The following is a 26,689-nucleotide window of genomic DNA, read 5'->3' as shown; positions in this document are numbered from 1 at the left end:
TCCAGAACCGGGCTTATCTGCTCATATCGGGAAGCCCCTCGGGACTCGCTGCAGTCGAGAAATACTGTTTCGAGAATTCACGACGTCTAGAGACCTGTTGCATACGCTAGGCGCGGAGGGCCCTCTGGCGGTGGTAATGGTCCCTTAGTATTCGGAGGGAGTCCTATCCGTAAGGCCCGAGACTGTTTACTCCGCATCATAAGGGGAACATTGTTCCCGTTGAAGAGAAATATACGATTCTGCAAATAATGGCTCCAAGCTTTCGCTCCCCGACCGACTCTTGTCGCCGACGTTAACTTTTATTGTCCAAAAGTCTACCGCCGGAGCTCGGAAATCACTTCGTACTAGAACTACCTACATATTGAAATCTTCGAGATGCTCCACTACGGGGAATTTCACAGTCTTTGCGATAGCAGTTATGTAATCGAAATCGACGCAGCATTTATAGCGAGGCTCGCTCAACGGGTCTCTCGCGGCGGCTTGCGTTATAAGCTTATGATGAACCAGGGATGAGACTTGACTTGAAAGGACTGTACGCGGCTCTACCGGACTATCGACAATCGCGTGGAATATGGCAAGGAGTCGATTCAGAGGGAAAGGCCGGGGTCCGAGTAGATGATAATTTGGCTTCTGTTTTCTGATGGCGCTTGATTTCCTCTTCTCCCGATTGCTTCTCTTGACGAAAAACTTCTTATCGGTTGACGCCGGGTTATACGATGCCAGATAAGCCGCTATCAGAAGGAACTTCGAGTAGAACGGGAGTTCTATAATTTGTTTGACCGCCATCTTCGAGCCATCGGAGTTCCCGCATCGTGCATCAGTATCGCGCAGGTAAACGGTATCCATGGCATTCTTTAAATACGGTTCGATGTTCTTCCAAAGCTTCAAACTATTCGACTGGATATCCGGATCCAGTTTGCACGGGGCGGCATAATACTCGAAATTGGTCTTGGCGATGTGGACTAGCTCTTTGGCGTTGGTAGTGACGTTCTTGAACATCGAAATAACTAGCTTCACGTAGCTCTCGTAGAATTCATCGCTGTAGCCGTGTGCCTTCGCTTGTATCAAGACTCCGCAGAGTTCCTCTTGACTGTAGTTCGGCAGGTGGACTTCGTGCGGCCAGAAGAAATCAGTTGTGGACACAAGATGCGAAAATGGCACTGTCGAGATGAAAATGCAGCACACCTGTCGCTTCGAGAGTTCCTGGAGCCTCAAGAAGAAAGTCAACAAATCCAGATCGCGGAGTCTGTGTGCGTCATCGAATACAATGAAGAGCTTCTCGTCGATCGGCAGTGTTTGCGTGAATATTCGAATGAAATCCGAGGAGGTGTCACACGAAGTCAGTTTAGTGATGTCCTCGAGTTTTTCAAGAACTTCGGAGACTTTCAAGCTATTGATGATCGATGAAAAAGCACATCGCGGCATCAAAATCTCTATACAATTGAGCCAGACGTGGTTGAGGCCCCTGAGAGCGTGTTTCACACAGAATGTTTTTCCGCTCCCGGAGTCGCCGTACACGTACACAGACTGAACAGGGATGCCGCATTCCAGTCCTAGAAGCGTCTCCAAGTCTTCCAGCTGCTCCTGACGACCGACCAGGGGCTCCAAGAGCATTTTGCTGTCAGTTCTCACGGACGATCAGTTCTTGCGGATTGAAGTCTCGATTCCACGGGAAGATCTCTTGTCAATGTGAGCACATCTACAAGCACTGACCGTACACGGAGTAGACGATCGTTGGATTCCGGAGCAATTCCCCTAGCCGGTAGCTTTTGGCGCGCGAATCCGAGATTTAGCGCTAAACGACGGAACCCCCCCGCACCGCCGCATAGGTCTTGTGCATGGGGGGCAGTCAACTCTGATTTGTGGATGGCAGCCGGAAGGGGGAATCTGACGGCTACGACACGGTCCCGGGATGGATCATGAATTCCCACGGGATTCCCGTGGTAACTCCGGTCCTCGACATGGTTTCTCGATCGACCAGTCGCTGAAATCTCACAATGGCAGCAGATCTGACGGAACCGCGCAGGGAAAATATTGGTTGCATCCAGTATTCTCGATTTGCGTCCAGGGTTTTCTCGCTCGCTCCCAAAGTGCTGGCCTGCCAGCAGCGATCGCGTGTTCCGTGAAGAGCGAAGCCGACGACAGCTCGCCGAGTGTCGAGTCGGTAATCTCGGTAGTGTCCTCTTGGTCCCACCGAGCGAATGACCGACCGACCTAGCGACAGACTGACTGACCGAGTGCATTCTCCCGAAACGATGGTGAAAACGAGTACGCAAGCTGCTAATTCTAGGACTCACACTTTTTCTAAGCGGATTAAGTTAAGAGTTTCTAGTTTTGTTAGTCTGGAGGGGCGCTAGCCGAGGCTGTGCGCGCGCCGTGTACGTCATGGAGGAGGAGGAGTTCTCCGAGCTCTCTGACTGTGGTACATTGAGCTCGCGCGAATCACACGTGATACACTGTGGTACGATGGTCCCAGCCCCCGAGTCCGTCTGTGAGAACCGAGCTGCCGCAGAGAGCAGTCGAGAAAGATGGCGCTTCTAGGGTCCCCTGTTGTCACCGTCTTGAGCGCTATACCACCAACCAGGGTCGACCGTACCGCATCTCACTGAGTCCTCAACACTGGCTGACCATGACGACTCCGAAGCCAGTCGAGTGGGTCACCTCTCTCATCACCCGTTTCGAGGAGCAGGTTCGTTTCCCTCACAACCCTTTACAGTCCATCGTCCACGTACAGCCAGCCAGCCAGTCTTTCGGTCAGCCCTCCCGATTGCGAACTCGAGCCGTCGTTGCGCGGACGCGCGGGTGCGGTTCGCACCCCTGGGCAGCGGGACGGCGCGGCGCCGCGCCGTGCTCCGATCCGCGATCAGTCCACGACGAAGGGGCCTGGTGGAAACATGGCGCTGCAACCGTCCTGGCCCGAAAGACCTGTGGAACCTTCTCTGCTCATAGAGCTCCCGCTCTGCTGCAGCGTCAGCTCTAACAGCTGACCGCTGACGCCTGTGAAGCTGACGACTGTGCGCGGTTCCGGTGGAGCACCGACTGCAGATCGCGCGGAGCAGCGCGACCACTGGGATAACGGGATTTTCCACCTTGCAGTTACCATGTCGGAGCGGTACGTCGAGTACACATAGTAAGCAGAATGTGGAGCAAATCATCGAATGCCTAATCGCCATCTCGAAACATAAGTTTTCTCTCATCATCTCATCGCTGACCAAAATTCTTCAAAGCATTGAGGTAAGTGGGCCCATCGGTAATCCCTTGAGCGGTGGAGGGTCGTCGTCGTCGTCTAGCACGTCGACACTCTCGCTCCTCCGAGTTCTAGCCCACATTGTTCATGAGGAGCGCTTCTCTTTCTGACGAATTTTTCCTTGATTGTACTCCATGGGTTCGAGGGAAGTCGACGACCCATGTGATCGGAGTGGGTCGTTGGTCGGTGGTGACTTGAGGTCACTGGGTTTTGCCGTGGCGATTAACGTGTTAGTTAGCTCGTCAAACAAGATGTCGGATGCCGTGGGAGAGTGGAAACGTTTGTTGTGGAATTAAACGGTGGGGTCCGAGCTCGGGCGATGAGCTCAGTCTTTCTGAGATGGTTTCCTAATATTCGCAAATGACAATTCTAGCGCTCACACGGAACCCTTCAACCGGAGTTCGAGAAAAACTACTACGAATCTCAACTTATAGTGTTGGATACCCTGGAAAAATGCTTCACAAGAGTGAGTTTCCATCAGACATGTTGAGCGATTTACGAACTTTCACCGCGGACCGACGTGTTGGAAGTCCTGTCCGAAATCGACGCTGTTTACTGCGTCGCGTGCGCGAGCTTTGCAGCAGGTGCCGCGTTCGAAATGACAATCTCCGATAAGTGCCGCGGGAGCTGTTTCCTGAACTTCTGCTTCGAATATTGCAGCAGAGCATCACCGCGGAAAGGACCTTCGACGAGGCGATCCATGTAAAAGCTTTACTACGAGAGCTCTGCCAACTTATGGACATGCCGGATTCACCAATGGTAACACCTTTGAAAGCATTGGCGTCGAAGGTGCTGAAAGCTCTCTCGCAAAACAACTTCAGCACGGTCTTTTCTCGGTACGTAGAGCCTGGGACAGCATTCGTGGGATGATGAGATACATCTTCTCTCTAGTGAGGCGGGAACATGACGATCTCTCGTCTTCTCTTAGGATACAAAGCAAGCTCTCCGAATTATCGACTGCCTCAGAGGAGCAAGCCGACTTCTCCGACATAGAACTGATACAGCACATAAATCTGGATCTGGTTCGATTGACGAAGCTCCTGAACGGTGAGTCCGGGCCGGGCACTGAGATTCCTCGGGGAAGCCTTCAGAAGCCTCGGAGCAGGAATCCTTGGAAGGGGAAACACGGGGTGCATCTCATTCAGTGGATGTCCTCGGCGGTTAACCCCCTTTCTATGTTTCTGCAGAAATCTCATTGAAAATGAAAACTCCGCGGAAAAACGCCTACGTGTGCTTGATGAGCAGCTTGGAGAAAGCAATATGGAATTGGCTCGACACTTACCCGGCAGAATTCATGGAATTACAGAAGAGACCAGATGACGAACTTGCAGAGGTTCGGACCCCTAGGAAACGGGAGCTGCTCAATGATAATAATCAGAACCCACGATATTAACTCGGATAACGATAAACGTTCTACAGATATGCGATCGACTTTTCGAACAACTCGAACTATTCGCCGAATCAAACAAACGGAAAGCCCAAGCGTGGCCCTTGCAGATCATGCTGCTCCTCCTCTGTCCCTCAATTTTGGAGGAAATAGTCAACGCAGACGGAGGGGCGCCATGCAGCCCGAAACATCAGAAAAAGGTAAGATTGCGCTCTCCGCAGCGGATCCAGATTGAGACGCCTCGACGCGTCCATCTACAGATTCAGGAGACCATTCGGATAGAGTTCTGAAACCCCATTCGATTACAGAAAGCTTTCATCGACGCAGTGAAAAAGGCTCTACAGCCCCATGGCGCCTCGAAACAATTAACAGAAGGAGCCGCAGTAACTTGCGTCAAATTGTGCAAGGTGAGCCCGAATCAAGTCGAATAGCGTTTCTCTGAGGAAGCTGAAAGTTTCTTGAACTCTAAGTCATCAAAACCTCTTCCCGAAAACAGGCATCCACGTACATCAATATATTGGATTCAACGAACGTTGTCTTCACATTAGTGCAATCTGTTATGCAGGTAGGTTCCGAGCTGGCTCCCTCGGATGAGTTTTTCCGCTGCCGATGAGTCGGCGTCGAGAAGTCACCCCGCCACCTCAGAAAATTCATTCCTGATTAGCCCGTATGGGATCACTCGATGCTTTCTCTCAATTCCAGGACTTGAAAATCCTTTTATTTAATCCATCGAAACCATTCGTGAGATCAAGTTCTCAGTCAGCCATGTGGGCAGACGTCGAAATGATGATCGACTGTTTCGTGTCCTGTTTCCGCATAAATCCTCACAACAACGAGGCACTCAAGGTCAGAATCCCTTCTTCAAACGGCTCAGACGGAATCGGCTATCGATGCCAATACTCATGGAAACATTTCCCGTTTCATTCAGGTGTGTCTCAATCAGTCGAACAACGTGAACATGACCACCTACCACTACGTATTACTCAGCGCCTTGCACAGGTTTGGATGCTGTTTCCTCTCTTTGACTGGCGATGCGACAAACATTATTCATTAATCTCTATTTCCGACGGCAACTTTTGAATTTGTGGTATCGAGCGAATTCGACAATCTACGACAGAATAAATTCTATACAGAATCATCACCCAGCCTCGGCTGCCCTGGTGGCCTCAAATTGATGTGCTCTATTCGAGGGCAACCGACCTTCGCTCTCTTTTTACCGATACGATGAGTAAGGTAAAACATATGGTACGCTTCTTCCGATCAATCGTCCCATTTTTGATTGAGTTCCCTTATGCCCCTCTTCTTTCTTGGTCCGAATCTTTCTGAACGATCCGAAAAATCGTAGAACATTATTCGGGCTGGCTGAATTCTCGTTCCTATGTTTTCGGTTATCTTTCGGGGGAGAGCTTGTCGGATGCCGTCGTTCGAGCGCTACATTCCTCTTTTCAGGTTTCAACCTCCCTTCCGGCGCACACTTCATTGCGCATGATAAGTTCATTAACTTTGAAAGAGAAAGTGAGTACGCTTAAGTTCAAAGAGAGAGGCGAAGAAACGCTGGGTCACCGGAATATCATGCTACTACTCGTGCGTCTGTGCCGTGCGGATCCAATGCTCATGCTGAGTGTAAGTCTCCTCGGAGCTTTGGAATTAACCTCATCGACGAATTGGGTTATCCGAAGGGCGATGGTATTCTTCGACTGAGACGATCCGATGTTTCAGAATCCTGGCAAGGCTGGTCATGAGATCCAGGCGTCCACATTGGGGCTCCTCAATGGCCTGGTTGCCCTAATGCTGAATCAGGCTATACCCGACGTAGCTCAGGAAGCGATGGAAGCGTCCTTGGTTCTACATCATCCCGACAACATCGAAATGTGGAACCCAGAGGCACCAATCAACTCTTTCTGGGATATAAGTTCACAGGTGATATTTTCAATTGCGCAAAAACTGGCACAGCACCAAGTGTCGAACTTCGCGGAAATACTCAAGTGGTTACGAGAAGTCTTGAAGTGCCGAAACGCCTTCCTAAGAAGGTAAGTGATCAGAATTCTCGAATCTTTTTCTCTCGAGACGGGTCGGGACAGGGATGCACCGCTCCAAGGTGCAAGCGAATCTCTCTCTCTCCGGGGAGCGGCGAGGGAGGGGAAGTGTTCGAATTCAGCTCCGGTCGGATCTCAGTTCAATGGATTCTTCTTTTTTTTTCCAGACACAGAGAGTATGCCAATCTAGGGAGTCACGTTGCCATTTGTAAGCAATGTCAGATCAAACAAGAAATGGTTTGGTTCACCTACTTGTGGTCGATCGACATTGAAGCCGTCCTCGTAGCGATGTCATGCTTCGCGCTGAGCTGCGAAGAAGCTGACGTAAGATGCGGACAGGACGATCTTAGTGTCACTTATTTAATGCCCAACTACGTCGTCTACATGGAGATTGCGGCAGCATCACAAGTTCTGTTAACGGGTCGTGCGGCGCTCCAAAAGCGCATCATGGCCTTGTTGCGGAAAGTCCAGCACTGTACGCCAGGCTGCCTATTGGCCTGGGAGGACAGCTTCGTCACCTGGACTTACACAAGCGCCGTTCTAAGCAGCTATCCAAAAGCCAAGTTGGATGAAATCACCATAGGCGATAATGTTCATCGGGCAGCTATTATCAAGAGGCGAGCATCGCACGCCACCACGGATCATGATTTTGAGGATCTTATCAATGAATGGGCCAATATGACAGGGTTCCTCGCTGCTCTAGGCGGCGTCTGCCTTCAGAGGAAAAACGTCAACAAAAACCAGGGTCAACGAGGTGCCCTGACCGGCCGCACACGTTCTGTGAATACGACGCTTTCAGTCGACCGGCAATCGAACGAAAGAGAACAACAATCGAGTGTAAATCAGCAGTCGCAACAACAGCCGCAGCCACAACAGAAACAACAACAAGACTTACTACAAACGCAGCACCAACATCAGCAAGTACAACTAACGCAGCCGCAACAACAACAACAACTAATTCAACAACCTCCGTCGCAACAGCTCCTGCAGCAACAACAACAGCTGCAGCAGCAGCAGCAACAACAACAACAGCTGCTGCTTCAGCAACAACAACAACAACAGCAACAACAACCATTATTACTTCAGCAACAACCGCAGCAGCAACAACAACAACAACAGCAGCAGCAGACATCGCCGCAGCAGCCGCAGCAACCGCAACAGCTGCAGGCATCTCAACAACCTGCGCAACAGCTACAGTCTCCTCAACAACCGACGCAACAGCTACAGTCTCCTCAGCAACAGCCGCAGCAACAACAACAACAACAGCAACAATCGCAGCAACAACAAGCTCAGCAGAATTCGACGCAGCAACAACAACAACAGCAGCAGCAACAACAACAACAACCAAGTCCACGGGAATGTACTCGGGAATCGTCGATGTCCCTTCCTCCCGGAGCAACATCAGCGACATCGAGCACGCAAACGGCCAAAGATCAGCAGCGCGAGCAGAATCGGAAAATGTTGGGGACCAGCTTGGAGGTGAGCTCTACTTATTGCCCGGTGTTCGATTTTGTAGGTCAAGTACTGAAGTTGCTGACGTGCACCAACGAAAAATTCGGCACTCAGATACAGAAACACGTCAAAGACCTCGTGGCTCACGAGATGGCGCCCTCACTATACCCAATGTTGTTCGATCAGGTGAAAGCCAACATCGATAAGTTTTTCGACTCGCAAGGCCAAGTAGCCGTCAACGACACGAACACGCTTTTCGTAGAACACATAATTTTCATCATAAAGTCAATACTCGAAAGACGCGGCGAACATAATGCCGAGCACTTGGGTGTCACCTCCATGGAATCGCTAATGCTTGCTATTGTACGATACGTGCGGCATCTCGACACGACCGTGCACGCCATCCAAATCAAGACCAAGCTCTGTCAACTGGTCGAGGTGATGATGGGACGTCGGGACGACCTGTCGTTCCGACACGAGATGAAGTTCCGCAACAAAATGGTCGAATACCTCACCGATTGGGTCATGGGCAACTCGCACCAGATCGCGCCGCCCGCGAGTGGGGACGTGACCGCCATGACCCGCGACCTCGACCAGGCGTGCATGCGGGCGGTGGCCGCACTTCTCCTCGGGCTTCCACTTCAACCGGAGGAAAACGACCGAGGAGACTTAATGGAAGCAAAATCCCAACTGTTCCTAAAGTACTTCTCACTATTCATGAATCTCTTGAACGAATGTACTGAAACCCCAGACGATTGCAAGGACGGTCTAGGACCCGCGTCGTTACCCTCTGGCACCACAGTAGCAGTTCGTAATCTTAGAATGACAGCAGCAGTATTGACCGAGCTCCGTAGGGTAACCATTCAAGCTATGTCAAACCTTCTAAGCGCCAACATTGACTCGGGCCTGATGCATTCGATCGGGCTCGGCTACCACAAAGATCTCCAGACTCGCGCTGCCTTCATGGAGGTGCTCACGAAGATCCTTCAACAGGGCACCGAATTCGACATGCTCGCCGAAACGGTCCTCGCCGACAGATTCGAGCAGTTGGTGCAACTTGTCACCATGATCGGTGACAAAGGCGAACTTCCAATCGCCATGGCACTTGCCAGTGTTGTGGTCACTCCTCAGATGGATGAATTAGCCAGGGTATTCGTTACATTATTCGATGCTAAGCATTTACTGAGTCCTCTTCTGTGGAACATGTTCTACAAGGAGGTCGAGTTGTCAGATTGCATGACAACATTATTCCGTGGGAACTCCCTCGGCAGTAAAATAATGGCCTTCTGCTTCAAAATATACGGTGCGTCGTACCTCCTCAATTTGCTGGGACCTCTCATCACCCCGCTTTTGGAGCCGGCGGCGAACCAGGTTTCGTATGAAGTAGATCCAGCGCGTACTGATCCATCGGACAATGTAGAGGATAATCGGCTAAATCTGCTCCAGCTGACGAGTCGTGTCTTCACGGCAATCATACAATCGGCGGATAGCTTTCCGCCGCAACTGCGCTCCATGTGTCACTGTTTATACCAGGTTCTCAATAAGAGATTCCCGAACTATCCACATAATCTGTCGGCCGTCGGGACCGTAATCTATCTCCGATTCATTAATCCGGCCATCGTTGCTCCGTACGAGATGGGCATCGTCGACCGTCAGCCTTCGTCGCGGACGAAGCGTGGTCTAATGCTCATGTCGAAGATTCTACAAAACATCGCCAACCATATCGAGTTCTCGAAGGAACAGCACATGGTCCCGTTCAACGACTTCCTACGGGCCAACTTCGAGACCAACCGCCGCTGGGTGATGCAGATCACGTCGGACTGTGAGCCCAACGACGCAACTACCCATGCCATGCCGTTCATCAGCGACGCAAACGTACACGCTCTCCACCGCCTGCTCTGGAATCACCAGGAAAAGATCGGAGACTACCTGTCCTCGTCCAGGGATCACAAGGCGGTGGGAAGACGACCCTTCGACAAAATGGCAACGCTGCTCGCTTACCTGGGCCCTCCGGAACACAAGCCTATGGACTCGCAGTGGTCGAGCATGGATATGACGTCCACTAAATTCGAGGAGTTCATGAATCGCCACAACGTTCTCGAAAAAGACGAATACAAATCCATCAAGTCTCTGAATCTATTCTATCAGAGCGGGACGAGCAAAGCCGGTCATCCGGTGTTCTACTACATCGCTCGCCGTTATAAAATCGGTGAAGTCAACGGCGACCTCCTCATGTATCACGTAATTCAAGTCCTCAAACCTTACTGTAAAAAGCCAATCGAAGTGGTTATCGATTTCACGCATACGTCGGCAGACAACCGTTTCCGTACCGAATATCTACAAAAGTGGTTTCTGGTCATGCCGGACGTCGTGATGGAAAACGTTCAGGCTGTCTACATCTACAACTGCAATTCGTGGGTCCGCGAGTACACCAAGTACCACGAGCGTATTCTCGCACCGATCAAGGGTTCGCGGAAACTTCTGTTCGTCGAGTCGCCGTCCCGTCTGAGCGACTTTATCGACGTCGAACAGCTGCAACTACCCGGTGCGACGCTCAGCTTGGAAGAGGACCTCAAAGTGTTCAATAACGCCCTCAAACTCAGCCATAAAGACACCAAGGTCGCGATCAAAGTTGGGCCGACCGCAATCCAGGTGACGTCCGCCGAAAAAACCAAAGTCCTCTCGCATTCCGTTCTGCTGAACGATGTGTACTACGCGTCGGAGATCGAAGAAGTCTGCTTGGTCGACGACAACCAATTCACCCTGACCATCGCGGACGAAAGTGGGCCTCTATCTTTTATACACAACGATTGCGATACCATCGTGCAGGCAATTATCCACATCCGGACCCGTTGGGAGCTCTCCCAGCCCGACTCCGTGACGGTACACACGAAAATTCGGCCGAAAGACGTCCCTGGCACACTGCTCAACATGGCCCTGCTGAACCTCGGGTCGGCGGATCCGAGTCTTCGGACCGCCGCGTACAACCTCATGTGCGCGCTCACGCAAACTTTCGACCTCAAGATCGACGGCCAACTACTGGAGACGAACGGGCTCTGCATTCCGTCGAATAACACGATCTTCATAAAGCAGATCAGCGATAAACTCTCCCAGTCTGCGTACCATCTGACTTTGGAGTTCCTCGAAGAATGCATCCAAGGCTTTTCGAACTCTTCAATCGAGCTGAAACATCTCTGCCTCGAATACATGACGCCGTGGCTACCGAATCTCACCCGTTTTTGCAAACACACCGACGACCAGAGACGCCAACGGGTGGCCTCGATCCTGGACAAGCTCATCACGTTGACAATTGAGGAAATTGAAATGTACCCAAGCATCCAAGCTAAGATATGGGGTAAGATGGGTCAAGTGTCCGACCTGTTGGACATGGTGTTAGACAGTTTCATCAAGCGGAGTGTGACAAGAGGCCTCGGGTCGCTACAATCAGAAATTATGGCCGATACCGCAGTGGCGTTAGCTTCGGCGAACGTCCAATTGGTCGCTATGAAAGTTATAAGCAGGTTATGTCGTGTGATCGAGCGGACATGCAATTCACCGACTACCTGTTTAGAACAGCATCTGATGTGGAACGACATCGCCGTTTTGGCAAGATACCTCCTCATGTTATCATTCAACAACTCGCTGGACGGTGAGTGTCTCGTCGTGCGAAGATGGCATTTCGATTTTTCTATGTTTCTTTTTTTTTTGCTTTTTTTTCTTTTTCTCTCCATGTTCTTGAATCGGGCCTGATTCCCGATTCAGTCAAGCTCGGGGGAGAAGGACTAACGCTACCCCGTTGTCTCCCTTTGCAGTTGCCAGCCATCTACCGTATCTATTTCACATAATCACCTTGTTGGTTCATACCGGACCCCTGTCTTTACGCGCGTCGATCCACGGCCTCGTGATCAACGTTATTCATTCGTTGTGCACATGTTCGAAGCCTTCGTTCAGCGACGGGAAACACATCCTACGTCTGTCGCTGGACGAGTTCTCTCTGCCAAAGTTCTACCTACTGTTCGGCATTTCGAAAGTGAAATCCACAGCAGTCACAGCCTTCCGTAACAACTACCGACAAAATGATCTCCACATCGATCGGCTCTTTACCAGTATCGGAAGCGATTCGGAGAAAATTCCACTAACATCGCTCGAAGTCATCACCGACGCGCTGCTCGAAATCATGGAGGCTTGCACCATGAACGCCCCCGGCTCAGACTGGCTGCATCAGTGGACGACACTCGCCAAGAGTTTCGCGTTCCGCTACAATCCAGCCATACAATCTCGAGCCCTAATCGTGTACGGTTGCATCTGCAAATCGGTCAGGGACCAGGAAGTCCGACAGTTGCTGCGAATTCTCGTCAAAGCACTCGAGTCGTTCACGGACATGCAGCTCATCGAATCCATAATCATGTGTCTTACGAGACTGCAACCGCTAATCCGTGCCGAATCACCGATCCACCGATCATTGTTCTGGGTGGCGATTTTTGTGCTTGAATTGGACGAAATGAAACTATATGCCGCAGGACTGGCGTTGTTGGAGCAGAATCTCCACACGCTAGATTCCCAAGGAATGTTCGAGGCTCCCAATACGCTGAGAAATATCATGATGGCGACACGTGATCCCCTGGAATGGCACTTTAAACAACTGGACCATTATGTGGGTCTGTCTTTCACGTTCCATTTCCATTTCGCTCTGGTTGGCCATTTGGCAAAGGGCTACCGACATCCATCCGCTACGACAGTCTCACGAACCACTCGCGTCCTGAATACTCTCCTAACCATTGTCGCAAAGCCCCACAAGCGGGACAAGTTCGAAGTGACCGCCGAATCCGTGGCCTACCTTTGCGCGCTGGTCGCAGTTTCCGGAGAAGTGCGATCCCGTTGTCATCTCAAACATCGGACAACCCCAGCCATAACGATGAACCGACCGGCCGAATCCGGTGCCACGAGTCCAGTGAACCCGGTTTCACCGAAGAAGGAGAACCCGAATCTCCTATCGAAGTGTGTCTCTGCAGGACAGACGCAAACGAAGTCATTCGACACTGGTGAGTTTGGGAGCGCGCGGAACCCGATGAGAGGCGATCCGGAAGAACTTGGTTTCGTTCGACCGTCCTCGATGATTCAATGCGTTCCAAGACCACGGCGGAATCATTATGCTGCCCGGGGAAAATCACGAGGGGAAACTCCTTTCCGATTCTGGAATGGAAATCAATTTGATAATAAGCCCCTCCGATAATGATTTCGCTTGAACTCCTTTCTTCACGATTTCCTTTGTAGCGATGGACGGTGTGTCTGGGAGCAATCAGCGAATGGTCCTCCGGTCGAGCTCGGCACCATCGACGGCTCAGGGTCAGAAGCTGCGGGAACACTCGATGGACGAGGGTCCGTCCACGTCGGGATTCCATAATCAAACGCTATCTGCACATGCCCAGCAGGTTTTCTCCCCTCAACAGCTGCCCGTAGCTTCAGCTCCACCAGCTCTGAAGGACTGTCACACGTCGGAGCACGTGGCCTCGCCGCAGCCGACGGCTCCACCGGTTCCGGATACACCTGTCGAAGCCAGTCGTGTATCGATCTCGAACGAAGACAATGTCCTGTTGGATCCCGAGGTCCTGGTAGAATTTTCTCAACAGGCATTAGCATTGACGATTCTAGCAACACTCGTCAGATGCACAACCGATGAAAACGAGGTTCGTTTCTGAGAGAACTCACGAGAACATCCGGGGTTTCGGTTCTGCGGGAACTTCTTTCGACGCCGCTCGTCCGTGCGTAGGGAGAACGTTGCTCACGTCGGGATTCTTTCCACAGGCACGCATTCTCTACGAATATCTTGCTGAAGCCTCCGTCGTTTTTCCCAAAGTGTTCCCTGTAATCATTCCACTCCTTGATGGGAAAATCAATAGTGTTGTTTCTATGGGCTATGACCAAATAATCCTCTCGGCCGTGCAATGCATAATCAAAAACATGGTGGTATTCTGTGAGGAACAGTACCAGAATCAAATGCATCTATACCTGCAAAGTGAGTATTTTTCGGTAACATCGAGCTATGTCGGGATATGTGACTCCTACCGAAAAACTTCCGAATCGATCTCTCAACCGAGCTGGCTCTGACGACGCGAGTCTGCCTTCTGTTCCAGGCATTGGCTTTGGTGGGCTGTGGCGATTCGCCGGACCCTTTGAAACGACGAAACTCAATGCTGCGAATACTCAAACTCAACCGGCTTCATTCGACAGCGTCGACTTATTCGTCAATGCCCTCGAGGCTATGGTGGACACATGCATAAGTGGTCAGTGGAATTCGACAATATCCGCCCCGGCACAAGAGGATTCGAAATGAGGCCACCTTCGGCGAGATTCTGATGTCGTGCTCTATTTCCAGGAGATGAGGAATCTGAACCAGGCAATGGCGAAATACTCCAGCACTATCCATCGTCATTGTCAGTGGCGTCAACCATAAATCTTTCGTCTTCGATGTCTAGCCTAGCCTTGGGATCTCCGACGGAAAAGGTTTGCAGCCGTCGTCAAATGCCAGAGACAAAACGAATGATAGTTTATACTTCGCACGCAATCGCAGTAGAGAATTTTCATTATAAACGCATTTCATCGCTATCGCGCCTTAACGAGACCGCTTCTCGCAGGAAATGGCCGCTGCGACCACGTCGAACGCATCGGCATCCACAAGCGGTGAAACTTCTCGAGGCCATCCTCAACTCCCACGGCAACGGTCACTGCGCGCCTCCCAGTCCAAACAGCAGAGGACGCCCCAAGGAGAATAGCAATTAAAGCTGTCTCGGGCATCAAAAGCGAACTCTGCTTCTTGGCCTGGAGACTTGAACCTCGAGTACATCTCCACCGTGGACTGCCAAGGGGACGGCGGATCAGCTCAGAGTGAAAATGTTGCGAGCAGCTCTCAGCGAGAAATGTCCAACAGAACTCCGACGGACGAGCCCATTGAGTCAACCTGAAACGAACAACCTGACCATCGCCGGAGCCAAGGTCCCAGTTTTCCTTAATTCTCTGTTGTTGCGATCGGAATATCATCAACCGCCGACACTTGAAAGCGCTTCGGAGGAGCCCAACTTATAATTAACTAAGTAGCTGACTGACTAATACTTGATGGAGCAAGCAACCAAAGAGCTTCCTTTCGACTATATACTGGTCTCAGAGAGAGAGAGAGAAAGAAAGAGAGATATATGCTTGGGCGATGTGAGGCGAAATTCAAAACAAGAATTATTCCCCGCTATTCGAGGTCAAGTGTATGTAAATGCTGCACTGGTTTGGTCGCATATCAATATCGGCGGCGTCAAACTGTGGATGCGTTGTGAGAATTGCCATTGTAAAACAATCTCACTTCAACAAAAATCGGGTAGGTTCCAGATAGGGAAGGGGGGCGAACGATGTCGAGCAAGATAATTTATGAGGGCGGCAGTGTTTTTTCCAACAAGGAAGAGCAGTCTTCTTTTAACGAAAGCGAGAGAGAGAGCGAGGAACAGGGGAAGAGAAACTTTACATACCTTACATTATATATGTCTTCATAAGAAACACACGGGAACTGAGGCCTAAACCGTTTCTGCCGAGCCACCGGATTGTGCAGTTTTGAGAATACTCGAACACACATACTTACGTATGCGCGTATGCCTGTGTGCACGTATGTCGGGGAACGTTTTTTCTGGGACTGGAAGATATTATCCGATGTTCAAAGCACATTTTTTGATGGATGTCGCACTTCGAGCTTGAATTCAGTGGAGTTGTCGATTGCGTTCCAGCTCCGACCGGAGCTGTGGTCATAATTTGTTTCTAGTCAATTCGTTGATCACCATTGATTCGGGAGAGGGTCGGCATCAGTATCCTTGGCTGATTACCCCGAGTGGCCCCTTATCTCGATCAGGAGCAATCTCTTCACTTCGCTTGTCATTATTCCATCAATTTATTTTCTCATCAATGTTCTAGTCTTCGATAATAGTTCTACCCGATCTAAGTCCTCCGCTCGTATATTCGTTATCGCGAAAGCGAGCTCACAGAACAAATTTTTTGTCTTCTTCATTGCGATTTACAAATACACCGTTGCGGTTTGGAATATGAGAGTTCTTGCAACCGCTTCTGAATCTCATCATTGAAAAGAGTCGACTCGAGTGACCGTCGAAGACGGTCAGAGCGACGGACTCGCGTCCGGGCCCGACCTAAGCTTCGCGGGACCTTCACCGAGCACACGGGCCCATTCTCTGTAGAAAAATCTGAACCGATCTTGAGCTCGTATACATTGATCATAATTACGGTGGTTGTTAGGCAAACTCGGAAATGGATACAGGCCACTACGGCGAATTCCGCATCCGACTGTATGTTCCGGCTCCGGAAAAGACCATCGGCTCGATGAGGACTCGCCGCTTGAGCTCTGCTCCGTCTCCGAGCTTCAAAAGGATGTGTTCTGTGTGTTGGAAACTATTATGATGGTATAAATACTCTAGATTAGAGAGAAGAAAGGCGAGCGAGAGAGAGAAAACCAAACATACCTAAATAATTGTAAGACTCTAGGAATGTGTCGTCCACAGGAGGAGTACGACAAAACCCGATGATCTCTGGATTGCTCTGTTATTTTATTCTGATAAAAAAGGAAACGCCGATTGATTACTCAGATCGAGAGGAGAAGAGGAACAAGAAGACGTCAGTCGGTCTAACTAATAGATGATGTAAGTTGGCCTCTAGGCAATGGACCGGAAACCTTGTTGATGTTGAACACGAGGACAGACTGATAGTGCATTGAAATACTTAAATAAGAAATCACGAAGGGGAAGGAGTAATCAAACTGTCCAAGGAAACTAGAGGGAGGGGGGGAGGGGCGGGAACTGAGAAGAAGTGTCAAAAGCAAGAATAAACGGGTACGGGTATTCAAGCCAATATATCGTTCTCTTAACTGTTGAGGGATCGCCTCATGGAATTGGACTATGCTATCGGTTCAAAAGACAGGTTGATCGGATCACTCAGACTCGCATACGCTTTATTTTTTCGTCATATCTTCTCCGAAGCTTATTTTCTATTATGATTCCTCAAAAACGGCGTTTGCGGCTGAACCTATGGAGACAGGAGACGGACTTTTGTTCAGATAGCATACTGGCGACTCCGACCCCTCGGCTGCTACCGCTGTGTCGCCGGACTTCCCTCGGAGGCCATCGCTATCTCCCATCATTAGATATATGCATCATTGACTGAATCTCCATCAACCCAAGTATTTTAGGATTCAGCCGTAGGAGTATTTCCGGCTATATGGCATTCGTTGTGGGTCAAGTCGGATCGATTGATTATTATTGTATGTAAAATACTCATGCGCGGATTCCAGGAATGCTGTGGCATCACCTGATGTATGAGAGGGTAGGGCCAACCCCTAGGAAGTCTTATCGGAAACTTTCACCAATATTATTAATGATGCGTCGATCTCTACGCAGAAAGACGATCGGACGAGACGAGATCCCAGATCAGTAATCTCTTTCGCTCCCGTATGTTCCCAGGTTTTGATCAAGTTTAGCAATCATCTCGATCGGAGCATCGGATGCGGATCCCAGTGAGTCGACTCCTGATCGTTCTTCATACGAAACAAATATATAGCGCAACATCTAAACACACACAAACGGCAGCGAATACATAAATGTTTTTTCAGCGAGCTGGACCTTATCGAAGAATGTTAATTGACGCGCAAAGATTGTAACCGTCAATACGATTAGAAGTCCCAGATCAACGAGAGTTCAGAAAAAGTGGGGAGCCAGTAACTCTACGACACCACGGATTCCCACGGAGCTGGGTCTCCTTGAGGGGAAGTTTCGAGCTCCTTTTGTTAAGAGATTCTTTTGAACGTGATCCAAGCATAGATATTCCGAGTTCGGAATTATTTTGATCTATTCGTCATGGTAGTTCCGTCTTCTCAGCGCACCTAAGCGCAGTCTCTCCTTCTCCAGATCGGTTTCCAGCTCCAAAACTCGAACCTGCGGCGGGAAGAGACAAAATTAGAACCCAAACCATCTTGTTCCCTCCCGACAGTCGCTGCAGTGTTTCCGACGAAATCTTGCCTGGAGTTCCATCTCGAGACGCTTCGCCTGATGCAGGCTCAAACCTTCCAGAGTGTCCCTCGTGTCCTCAACCTGTCAAGGAATTCAGCCGAATGAGAATCGCGATAGAAGTCGAGTGGAAAAGCTCTGCTCCCTCCCTCTCTCGCGAAGGAGGAATTCGTTCGAAGTAACGTACTTGTTGGCGGCAACTCTTTACGGTGGCGATGACGTTCGCGGTGTTCTCTCTGACGTCTTTGCTCGCTGCACCCAATGCTGCCAAACGCGTCGACTTCCGATCAGCTTTGACCTGCAAGAGGCGAATCCCGTCCGAAATTCGGAAATTTGGTAAAAAATAGATTCGATCGCATGGGCTAACGAGCTGTTCGCACGAACCTTGCTCGCAACAAGGAGCTGCGCCGTAGCTGCGGAAATTTCCTGCGAAGCAACGATGAGTTCCTCCATTTTGGCGCCCTGAACGACACAGCGATCAGCGGCTTCCACCAAGAGATTGGCCGCGATCCCGACAACCTTAGCAGCCGAAATGAGACCTGTAAACGGAATGGGAAGTGGAGCTTATCGGATTCTCGATTGTGTTGATAGAGCAGGACCGGCGGCGAACGGGATTCGAGGACGGCAACACGAACCTTCGGTCCATCGGTGGTTTTTCGTGAAGAACTCCTTGGAGAATCCTCCGATTTCCTCCTGCAGGTATCTCGCAGCCTTGACTAGGACCATTACCGAGGTCATGAGGGAGCGACACGCGTCGAGGATCCGTCCATTCACCTCAAGTTTCACACCCTGATCCGTGCTTCGGGACTTGTCCAGAATTTCCGAGATTCTCTTCGTAGCATCAGCTATCGCTCTGTCCATTTGCGATAGTTCTTCTTGCAGCAGGCATCCTATGTCTTCATTCGTTTTGTTCTGCGAACGGGACGATTGATCACATTAGAGCGAAATTCCCGAAGGTGAGATCGTGGGAAAAGGGATTCCTCCTCCGCGGTAAGAGAATCTCACCTGGTCCTTGAGGCACAATGTTTCGACACACGAGACCAAGCTCTTAAGATGACCAAGGCATCCCGCTGTGTCGACCCGACCGTTCCGGATGCCTGCAGGAAAGAAGCTCTTATACAGGAGTAACTTATACAAGTAATAATTATTTATAACCGCCTCCGGAGATCAGCGGTTTCTCAGCCGGACTGCCGAAAGAACTCACCTCTGAGCAACTCGATTGTGGTCTGGCCCACTTGGCGAGCTTTCGTCACAATGTCGTGGCTGGACTCAACATTGGGGCAATGATGGGCACTAGCCTGAAGATTAGGAGGACCTTAATATAAAACGGCGGACCAGCGGAATCTCCGCTGCCAATGAAAGTCTCGACCTTCGTCAACCTCAAGAAACTGACCTTCGCACTTTGCAGCAGCTGGTACATCTGGTGGGATAGAGTAAAGCAGGTGGCCTGTAGCTGATAGTCGTCGTCGGCGTCTGCCACCGTGTTACCTCCCATCGACTTCAGAGTAGTCTCGACAATCTCAGCGTTCTGCAGGAAACGATCCTGATCGAACGGAATGTCCAGTTCGGACACAGCGCCGTCCAGAACGGCTTCGGCCACTCCGACGAGAGCGGTGTGCCAGGCGGATTGTTTCTGTAAGAATAGAGCGCTCGATTTTCGGAATCGGAATAGTTCTGAGGAATGTAGATCGTATAGAATCGCATGTTTCGCGGTACCTCGCTGTGCTGCGCAGATTCCGAGCTTTGTTGGTGGACCTTCTTCTCCAGTTCAGCTTTTGCTCGGAGCAATCCGATATGTTCCTCGCGGAGTTTGGTGTAAACCTCCTTCATTTTGAGGAACTTCTCTTCGTTTTGCTTGGCTTTCTTCTCGAGTTGCTGTAACTGTTCCTGCATCGCAGCCGAGATCTTCGGAGAGAAGGAGACAAATCATGATTTTTTCTCACCAGCCTCGCCGATATCGGTTCTTTTCAAATCCACCTTGGGTTATCTGCATACCTGCTGAGATTCGAAGCGCGCCGCGAGTTGCATCTGCAATTGCAGAACGTTGTCCTGCTCCAACCTGAGCTGGTTCTCCTGTTGAGCCTGCAATAGATTGCGGAAATTGGGTGGAGGTTCTTCCCGGGACCGACCCACAAAAGCGCCTTCTTCAACGGTTTGATTCGCCACTGCCGAGACCAACCTGATGGAGTCGCAGCTCACGGACGACGTGCTCGTTTTCACGACGAGCCCTCTGTCCATCGATTCTGGATTCTTCTAGCTCCTTGAGTAATTGTTCGATAATTTCATCCTTGCGCCGCGCAAGATCATTGTCCACGGATGCCGTTCTCGGAGGAGGTGGCGGGCTTGCGCCGTCCAGAATCGACTGATGAATCTTGAGGGAAATCGAACATTCAGATTCATGAACTAGAAATGGATAAAGCTCACTCTCCGTGCGATGTCGGAACACGACGCTGATCCCTCACCGGAGACGACGTGTCGATGAGATCCTCAGCGACTTCCGGCTGTGATGGTAGGACGACCACGGGTCGAACGTGGGAATTCAATTCCGAAGCCTTCAGTAAGTTAGGCGGATGAGGCGGAAGTGAAGGCACCTGCAGAGGAAAAACTCTTTCAAAGTCAATCGAGATGAGGATCGTGTCAATGATTTCACTGATATCCCGTCGGGACCTCCCAAAGATCCGTGCGACGACTCATGCGAAAAATTGCGTATTCTGTGCCCACTGACCTGAACGAGAGTTTTGAAATATTGAAGATTGGCACAGTTGGCGTAGAACACGTGGAGTTGCTTAAATTGTGCGAGGAAGCGATCGCGGTGTCCCTAAAACCGGATTTCGTGGCGATTAGGTTCCCCTGTTCGACCAATACTGAGTAATCCGATCATCGATCGTATGGAAATCGCTTGTTCATCATCGCCGATTTCTCCTACTCCGAGGGAGTCACTCACTTGTAAAGTATCGGGGGGCAGTTGCGCGTGGAGACTGAACAGTATTTTGACAGCAAAATCGTATAGCTGAGAGGAGTCCTGAACAAAAGAAGAAGAAGCACTTAGAGTAATCGAAGGAGCAGGTGAACTATCTAGCACATCTTGAAACATTACGACTATTAATCGTTGATTTCTCGCCCGAGTTACTGACGTTGCCCCAGATACAGCGGGAATATCGAAGACTCACCTGTATGCAGCAGATCAGGGGCGCTAAACGACATTGGCCTGAGTTGGTCATCGAATTGGAACGAGCCATGTCCAGTGAGCCGAAAACAGCCGCTTGTAGTGAAAGCACTTTCTCCATGTAGTCGAATATGTCGCAGGCGAACTGTCGATGCAGTAAATTAGATTGGAATATCGTTCGCTACCTACAACGACAGCCAGAATGACCGGTCTATCATGGATTTGGTTCGGACGGACTCCAGTTCCAGAACGACAATGGTGGGATATTCTGGAAATTCATTCGAACGAGATGATCGGGAGAATGTTCCTGCAGCGGAAATGCTCAGGAAGGGTCCTTTCTCGTTAATCACCTGGAAAGTCACGTTGACATCATCTTCGGATATTGCTTTGAGCTGCTCGTCGGAGAGAGTGAGAGTGCCAGGGATCCCTTGATATCTGAAATGAGAATGACCGAATTCGTCAAATTGATAGGACGAATGCTCCGGCTCTCGGACGTTGTCGTGGATTTTTTGTTTGGTGTCGTCGGAGTTCTTACCTCGCGTGGAATTTGAGTTTCTGTAGAATGAGGGCACAATAAAGCTCGATGAGGCGGCCGTATCCCTCGTTCAAGAGTCCCCAAAGTCTGCCAAGATCCCCGAATTTGTTCATGTACCTGGGGAAGAGGAGTTCGCGTCAAGAGCTCGTCCAAAATGATTTTACGGAGTCCCGTCCAGCCGGAACCGAAAGAGTATCCGCCGAGCTAGTGTGAGACTGGATCTGCTCAGGGCGATACGAGTTCCCGTTCACATAATCATCATCATCATCGTATATAAAAGAGGATTCTCCAAATCGGTGGGTCCGACTCTATGGGGGAACTTTGAAAATCTTCCGACATTGTCCTTGGCTTTTCGACGGGAGATCGATAACCCCCAGAAACGAGCTTTGAGGAAACTCATCAGTACATTTCCTGAGCTGTTGGAGTATATTTTTGATTGAATCAATTCCCCAGTAGCAGGCGCTCCAATCTCGCTGGGAACATTCTCAGGTCGATCTCTTGGAACGTTTAAATCACAGGGCACGCGCCGACGGAAACCGAGTCACACCCACCGGAAGCTAACATTGATGCACTTGTCGTGGCCTTCGCGCAGGAGTTTATGAACGACGTAGCAGAATTTCCAAGCGAGAATGGGATTCTCTTGCACCGGCAGTCTCATTGCGAACTCCCAGAAGGTGAAGGGACCTTTAAAGAAATATTCATGTTCATTCTCCAGACAAATTATCAGAGATTAGCCATGTCGCTCTGTGGCTGGAATTTCGATCAAGACTATGGGGTCGCGAGTAGTGACGCGCCCTACTCTTCCAATCGATATATAAGTCAATGTCTCGGCCCCACTTCGCGATGCTCGATATGGTCGCGGTAGGGGCGGTGACCTACGATCAAATTGTTCTGAATGAATCAATTTGCGACATTTCGCGACCGTCATAGTCATGCAATCAACGTCAATAGGAAGACGCGCCGGTCGTATGGGCCGTAGAGGCCCCCAGCTGATTCTCGCTGTCAGTTCGGCTTCGTATGGAGTAGCAACATCATTCTCGTCGTATCGAGCGAGGTAATTCGAAATGTCTGATAATTCCGCCTGAATCGGATCGACAATGAAGCCTAGTCGTCGGAGCAGTCTTCGTCGGAGGGTGGGCGAGCGATGATTTAATGGAAAGCTCGCCGGTCCGCAGGCAATCTCAACAAGCCAGTGGACACGGGGAATAAACACTGGTCAGAGCAAATATTCGTAAATGCATCCCTCAGACCTTGTGGTGGTCTGGAATTTCACCGAGCGCGAAACATTCTTGGAATGGACTCAGACGTTGTACGGACTTGGTTATAGACAACGATCGTTCGAGGAGGAACAGAGATGGTTAGGCTCGCTCGGCGAAAAGTGCAAACGACGATCCCAAGGTGGAACGTTGCCAAATATCGCGGCGCGTTGTCAAGTCTTGTTGTCAAAGGGAACGTCTCCCGTGTCATTGTTACTCACCGCGTTCCTGGTGGGTCCCGATCAGTATGAAACGAACGTGTTTTTCTTTCACCGAGCCCTCGCTCGAATTTATGGCCTTCTGTATGCTGAGGGCCTGGAGTTTCTCGAAGTTTTCCCGTTCTGTATCGAGAGCGTTCGACGTTCTCCGTGATCCCATGAGGCCTTTCGGGAGCGTAGCCATGATTGCAGAGTTTCAGGAGAGGCCGCACCAGGGACAGTATTCTCACAGAGAATCCCTCGGATCCGACACTCAGGGCCCTCTTTTCCGTGGATGTTTTCGAGAGCCTCGGAGAGACTGGGGCTTCTCATGGAACTCGGAGATTCACCCGGAATCGTCCTCCACCGCTCAGCTGTCTACCTCTCCACTGTTGGAGGAACTCACGAAGGACAGGTTTCGAGTTCCTTCTGGGAACAGCGGGAACTCTTTCAAAAACGAAAGCCTCCGCTGGCTGAAATCTATACCCCTTAAGCACACTGAGGCCGGAGGAGCGGTACGGCACGCACGCACGCACAAACGGCTGTTGTCTGCGGTGCCTGCTATCCAAGTCGGCGGCTGCCTCGGCCGGTGGTGTTGTGGAAATTGTGGCTCAAGCGGTGACCGCAGCGGCAGCAGCAGCAACAACAACAACGACGACAGCAACCAGTTAGACTTTCGGTCGGTCAGGGAGCAGCGGTGTGTTGCCTGATGATGGACTCGCTAGCAGAAGACATCACCGGAGCGGAGCGCCGCCGCAGCTGCCGTCGTCGTCGCGCCTGTCACTCGACTAGCGGTTGGATGCAGCCGTGGGCTCCGCGCACGTCTAGGGTGCTCCTTCTTCACTGGGATTCCCTGGTATGTACCGTGATTGCCGGACAGCTATCCGACCGCGTGGGGGGCTTTGATTCTGAAACTCTCGAAGGAGGTCGACGCTGGACCCTGTTTTCGGGAAGGAACGGAGCGAGAATTTCCTCAGCTCATGCGTATTCCTGCTGATACCAATCCGCTTCCTTGATCATCTTCGAGCGGGAGATTCCGTTCCAGGACTCCGATCGCTCGCGGATTCTCTTCCTCCCGAGGGAACCTGCTCCATTGGTGGAAAATCGAAACTTCTGGCAGAATCTCTCCGGAGGGAGCCATCCCGCATCCGAGTTGCCGCGCGGGATAGTGGAACTTCGAAACCTTCCTCTACATAGGGAGAGAAATCTGATGGATCAGCGCGGTCCTAAGATAGGCAAGCAAGCGCGACGTCTCGAATTTCAGCGTTGCAACAGTTTCAATTCTGCAAAATGACGACACAATGAGCAAGCCGAAGGTCACGAGCTTCGCTCGGTCCGTTGCTCAGTGGCTTGCTTGGACGATCCGTAAGACACCGACTGAATCTATGGATTGAGAGCACGCTCCGCCATCGAGACCGCTTCCACCGGAGCCGTCACGTTATTGTATCCTTCCCATCTAGGAATGGCGGAGCCATCCGGGGGCACACCTGTCCGCCTTCGGCGAATCGTGATATGATACGGAGATTTCCTTATATTGAAGCGTTCCAGAACCCTCGTCAGAGAATCCAATTCAATCCACGAGAGGTATCGAAAAGCCGTATTTTTAATTTTTTACGTTTCGGAGAACGTTCGTGAACGATGCGGAACATCTAATCATGGGCAAATATTCGAGGGCTCTGGTGGATCCTCTCATCCACAGATTCTCTCAAGACAGTCCGAGTCGATTTCGAATGATCGGGTCAGGTCCTCGATCTGGTCTTTGACAGACGAGAAACTCGGGATCCTCAAGAATCGAATTTCGAAAGCCGGCACCCGCAGAGCTCCAGGATAACGGCTCGCCTAAGGGCGATGAGATTCCTTCCTCTCCCCTTCTCCGATGCTCTCCTGTCGAGACGCAAGGATGGATTTCAACAAGTCACGCCGTCCTCCATATCCCAATCCCGGCTCCAGAGAACCCGGCCCACCGAAGCAAATGACGGAGTGGGGGAGCAATCGGGGCTCGGGACTCAGGACCCGACTGGTTCGGACTGCCGAAACGGGCTCTACCCTCCCCCAACTTCTGACGATCCGACCAGACAGACTGTCGAATTCATCTCTCGAATCAGCTCCTCCGAGATTACTCCAAAGAGAACAAGCTGAAACTATTGCTGGATTGACATGTATTCCTAGGCAAGATCGAAATCGTATCAAACAAGTTGACGGTTGACGCTTCTCCTTATCTGATTATGTCTGCGTATAGGAAGGCTCCCCCCAAAATCTCCTCTTCCGAGAAACCTTTCGAGGATAGGGATAGATACAGGGGCGCTCTCTCGGGCTCGTCATCGACCCCGTATAATGCATCCACCATGAGACAGAACCTCTTGCGACAGTCGTCGTCGAACAACTCGGTTAGCCGTTCGTCTCGCTGCGCTTCCGACATGGGGTACCAGTCACAGAGCAAATTGTAGAAGTGGACTTCTGAATAAAACTCCCGGACGGAATCCACGCGGACCCCGTGGGGTGTGTAGAGTACCAAATTCAGTTGACAAGCTGTATCAGTGACGGATTGCAGCTGCCCAAAGGGATGTACGTGTTCGTAATGGATCCGCGCTTCTCTCTCGGGATATGCGAGTTCCTCGCCCTCGCGGAAGTGGAGCGGCCATGGAAAGAATCGGGTTTTCTTGCAATACCTGGAAATAATGGTGTTCCAATGATCCTATCCTCGCAGGGAGAGTCCTAGGGAACGTGATCACAATAAATTCGGCCATCAAATGTATTAGAGGCGCTCAGCCAGAGATCACTCACTCGGTCTCTATCATCAGGATGCTTAGCAGCAGCACCGTCACGTGAATTTTTTCCAGCTCAGGGGAACGTTTCGCCCACGATCTCAACAGCAGAAGGTTGTATTCGTATTCGACCGCTGCCGCGCCAAGAGTGGTTCCCAGCCACTGCGAGTTTCCGACTGCGGGTTGGAGAATGCGCAAGCTGTTGATGGTTATTCGAAAGAAGATGGGCTCGTGAAGAGAAATTGCGAGACTTACCCATGGCGACTGCGAATATTCGTTTCCTCGTTGCAAGGTCCAGGCTTTCAATTCTGGACAAACTCGGAAGGTCGATGGTCTCGCTAGGTTCCGCCGAATCGATTATGCTCCAAGGCGGTATTACAACCATCCAGAAAATACGCCGGTTGATCCAGATGTGTTCTGTGGACTCGGGTGCCAAGGTCAGGGCCTCTATCAGAAGCCTCCTTCTCGCATCTGATTGCATCTTATTCCAAAAAAACCATTCCGCACTCGGGCTACCAGAGGTCATCATGACGATGATCTCGATGTGGTAATTCACGTATCATACCATACCTCTGACGAAGAAGAATTGACGAATTTTTTCTCTT

The 26,689-nt window shown here is 50.8% G+C and overlaps 4 protein-coding genes across 4 annotated transcripts; 1 reads left to right on the top strand and 3 right to left on the bottom strand.

Moving 5' to 3' along the window:
- Window positions 1-271: 271 nt before the first annotated feature.
- On the bottom strand, window positions 272-1,778 carry Orc5 (origin recognition complex subunit 5). The gene has a single exon (XM_018640504.1). It carries the CDS (start codon window positions 1,612-1,614, stop codon window positions 355-357), a length of 1,260 nt encoding a protein of 419 aa, XP_018496020.1. The 5' UTR covers window positions 1,615-1,778; the 3' UTR covers window positions 272-354.
- An 851-nt stretch (window positions 1,779-2,629) lies between these two features.
- On the top strand, window positions 2,630-14,895 carry Nf1 (neurofibromin 1). Its single transcript, XM_029112215.1, has 22 exons — window positions 2,630-2,689; window positions 3,097-3,234; window positions 3,621-3,713; window positions 3,908-4,083; window positions 4,176-4,294; window positions 4,435-4,580; window positions 4,667-4,834; window positions 4,943-5,041; window positions 5,131-5,199; window positions 5,337-5,480; window positions 5,563-5,633; window positions 5,768-5,867; window positions 6,084-6,257; window positions 6,354-6,664; window positions 6,838-7,415; window positions 8,067-11,771; window positions 11,935-13,164; window positions 13,397-13,809; window positions 13,928-14,138; window positions 14,257-14,406; window positions 14,502-14,626; window positions 14,758-14,895. Exons 1-22 carry the CDS (start codon window positions 2,630-2,632, stop codon window positions 14,893-14,895), a joined length of 8,418 nt encoding a protein of 2,805 aa, XP_028968048.1.
- A 2,358-nt stretch (window positions 14,896-17,253) lies between these two features.
- Window positions 17,254-23,524, bottom strand: Hip1 (Huntingtin interacting protein 1). The gene is made up of 19 exons (XM_029112211.1): window positions 23,344-23,524; window positions 22,418-22,550; window positions 21,867-21,983; window positions 21,682-21,766; window positions 21,336-21,476; window positions 21,110-21,187; window positions 20,891-20,983; window positions 20,610-20,756; window positions 20,345-20,527; window positions 20,161-20,247; window positions 19,882-20,070; window positions 19,559-19,798; window positions 19,370-19,463; window positions 19,171-19,262; window positions 18,801-19,077; window positions 18,550-18,704; window positions 18,353-18,463; window positions 18,178-18,249; window positions 17,254-18,093 (listed from the first exon to the last, which is right to left on the bottom strand). The coding sequence occupies exons 1-19, from the start codon at window positions 23,522-23,524 to the stop codon at window positions 18,007-18,009; spliced, it is 2,562 nt and encodes an 853-aa protein (XP_028968044.1). The 3' UTR covers window positions 17,254-18,006.
- Window positions 23,525-25,509: 1,985 nt separating this feature from the next.
- LOC100902796 (uncharacterized) lies at window positions 25,510-26,426 on the bottom strand. Its single transcript, XM_003745921.1, has 3 exons — window positions 26,340-26,426; window positions 26,104-26,260; window positions 25,510-25,988 (listed from the first exon to the last, which is right to left on the bottom strand). Exons 1-3 carry the CDS (start codon window positions 26,341-26,343, stop codon window positions 25,535-25,537), a joined length of 615 nt encoding a protein of 204 aa, XP_003745969.1. The 5' UTR covers window positions 26,344-26,426; the 3' UTR covers window positions 25,510-25,534.
- Between the last annotated feature and the right edge of the window lie 263 nt (window positions 26,427-26,689).

The sequence above is a fragment of the Galendromus occidentalis genome, unplaced genomic scaffold (assembly GCF_000255335.2).
Source record: "Galendromus occidentalis unplaced genomic scaffold, Mocc_1.1 scf7180000077486, whole genome shotgun sequence".
NCBI classification, from domain to species: Eukaryota; Metazoa; Arthropoda; class Arachnida; order Mesostigmata; family Phytoseiidae; genus Galendromus; species Galendromus occidentalis.
This window is presented reverse-complemented; position numbering and strand designations above follow the sequence as displayed.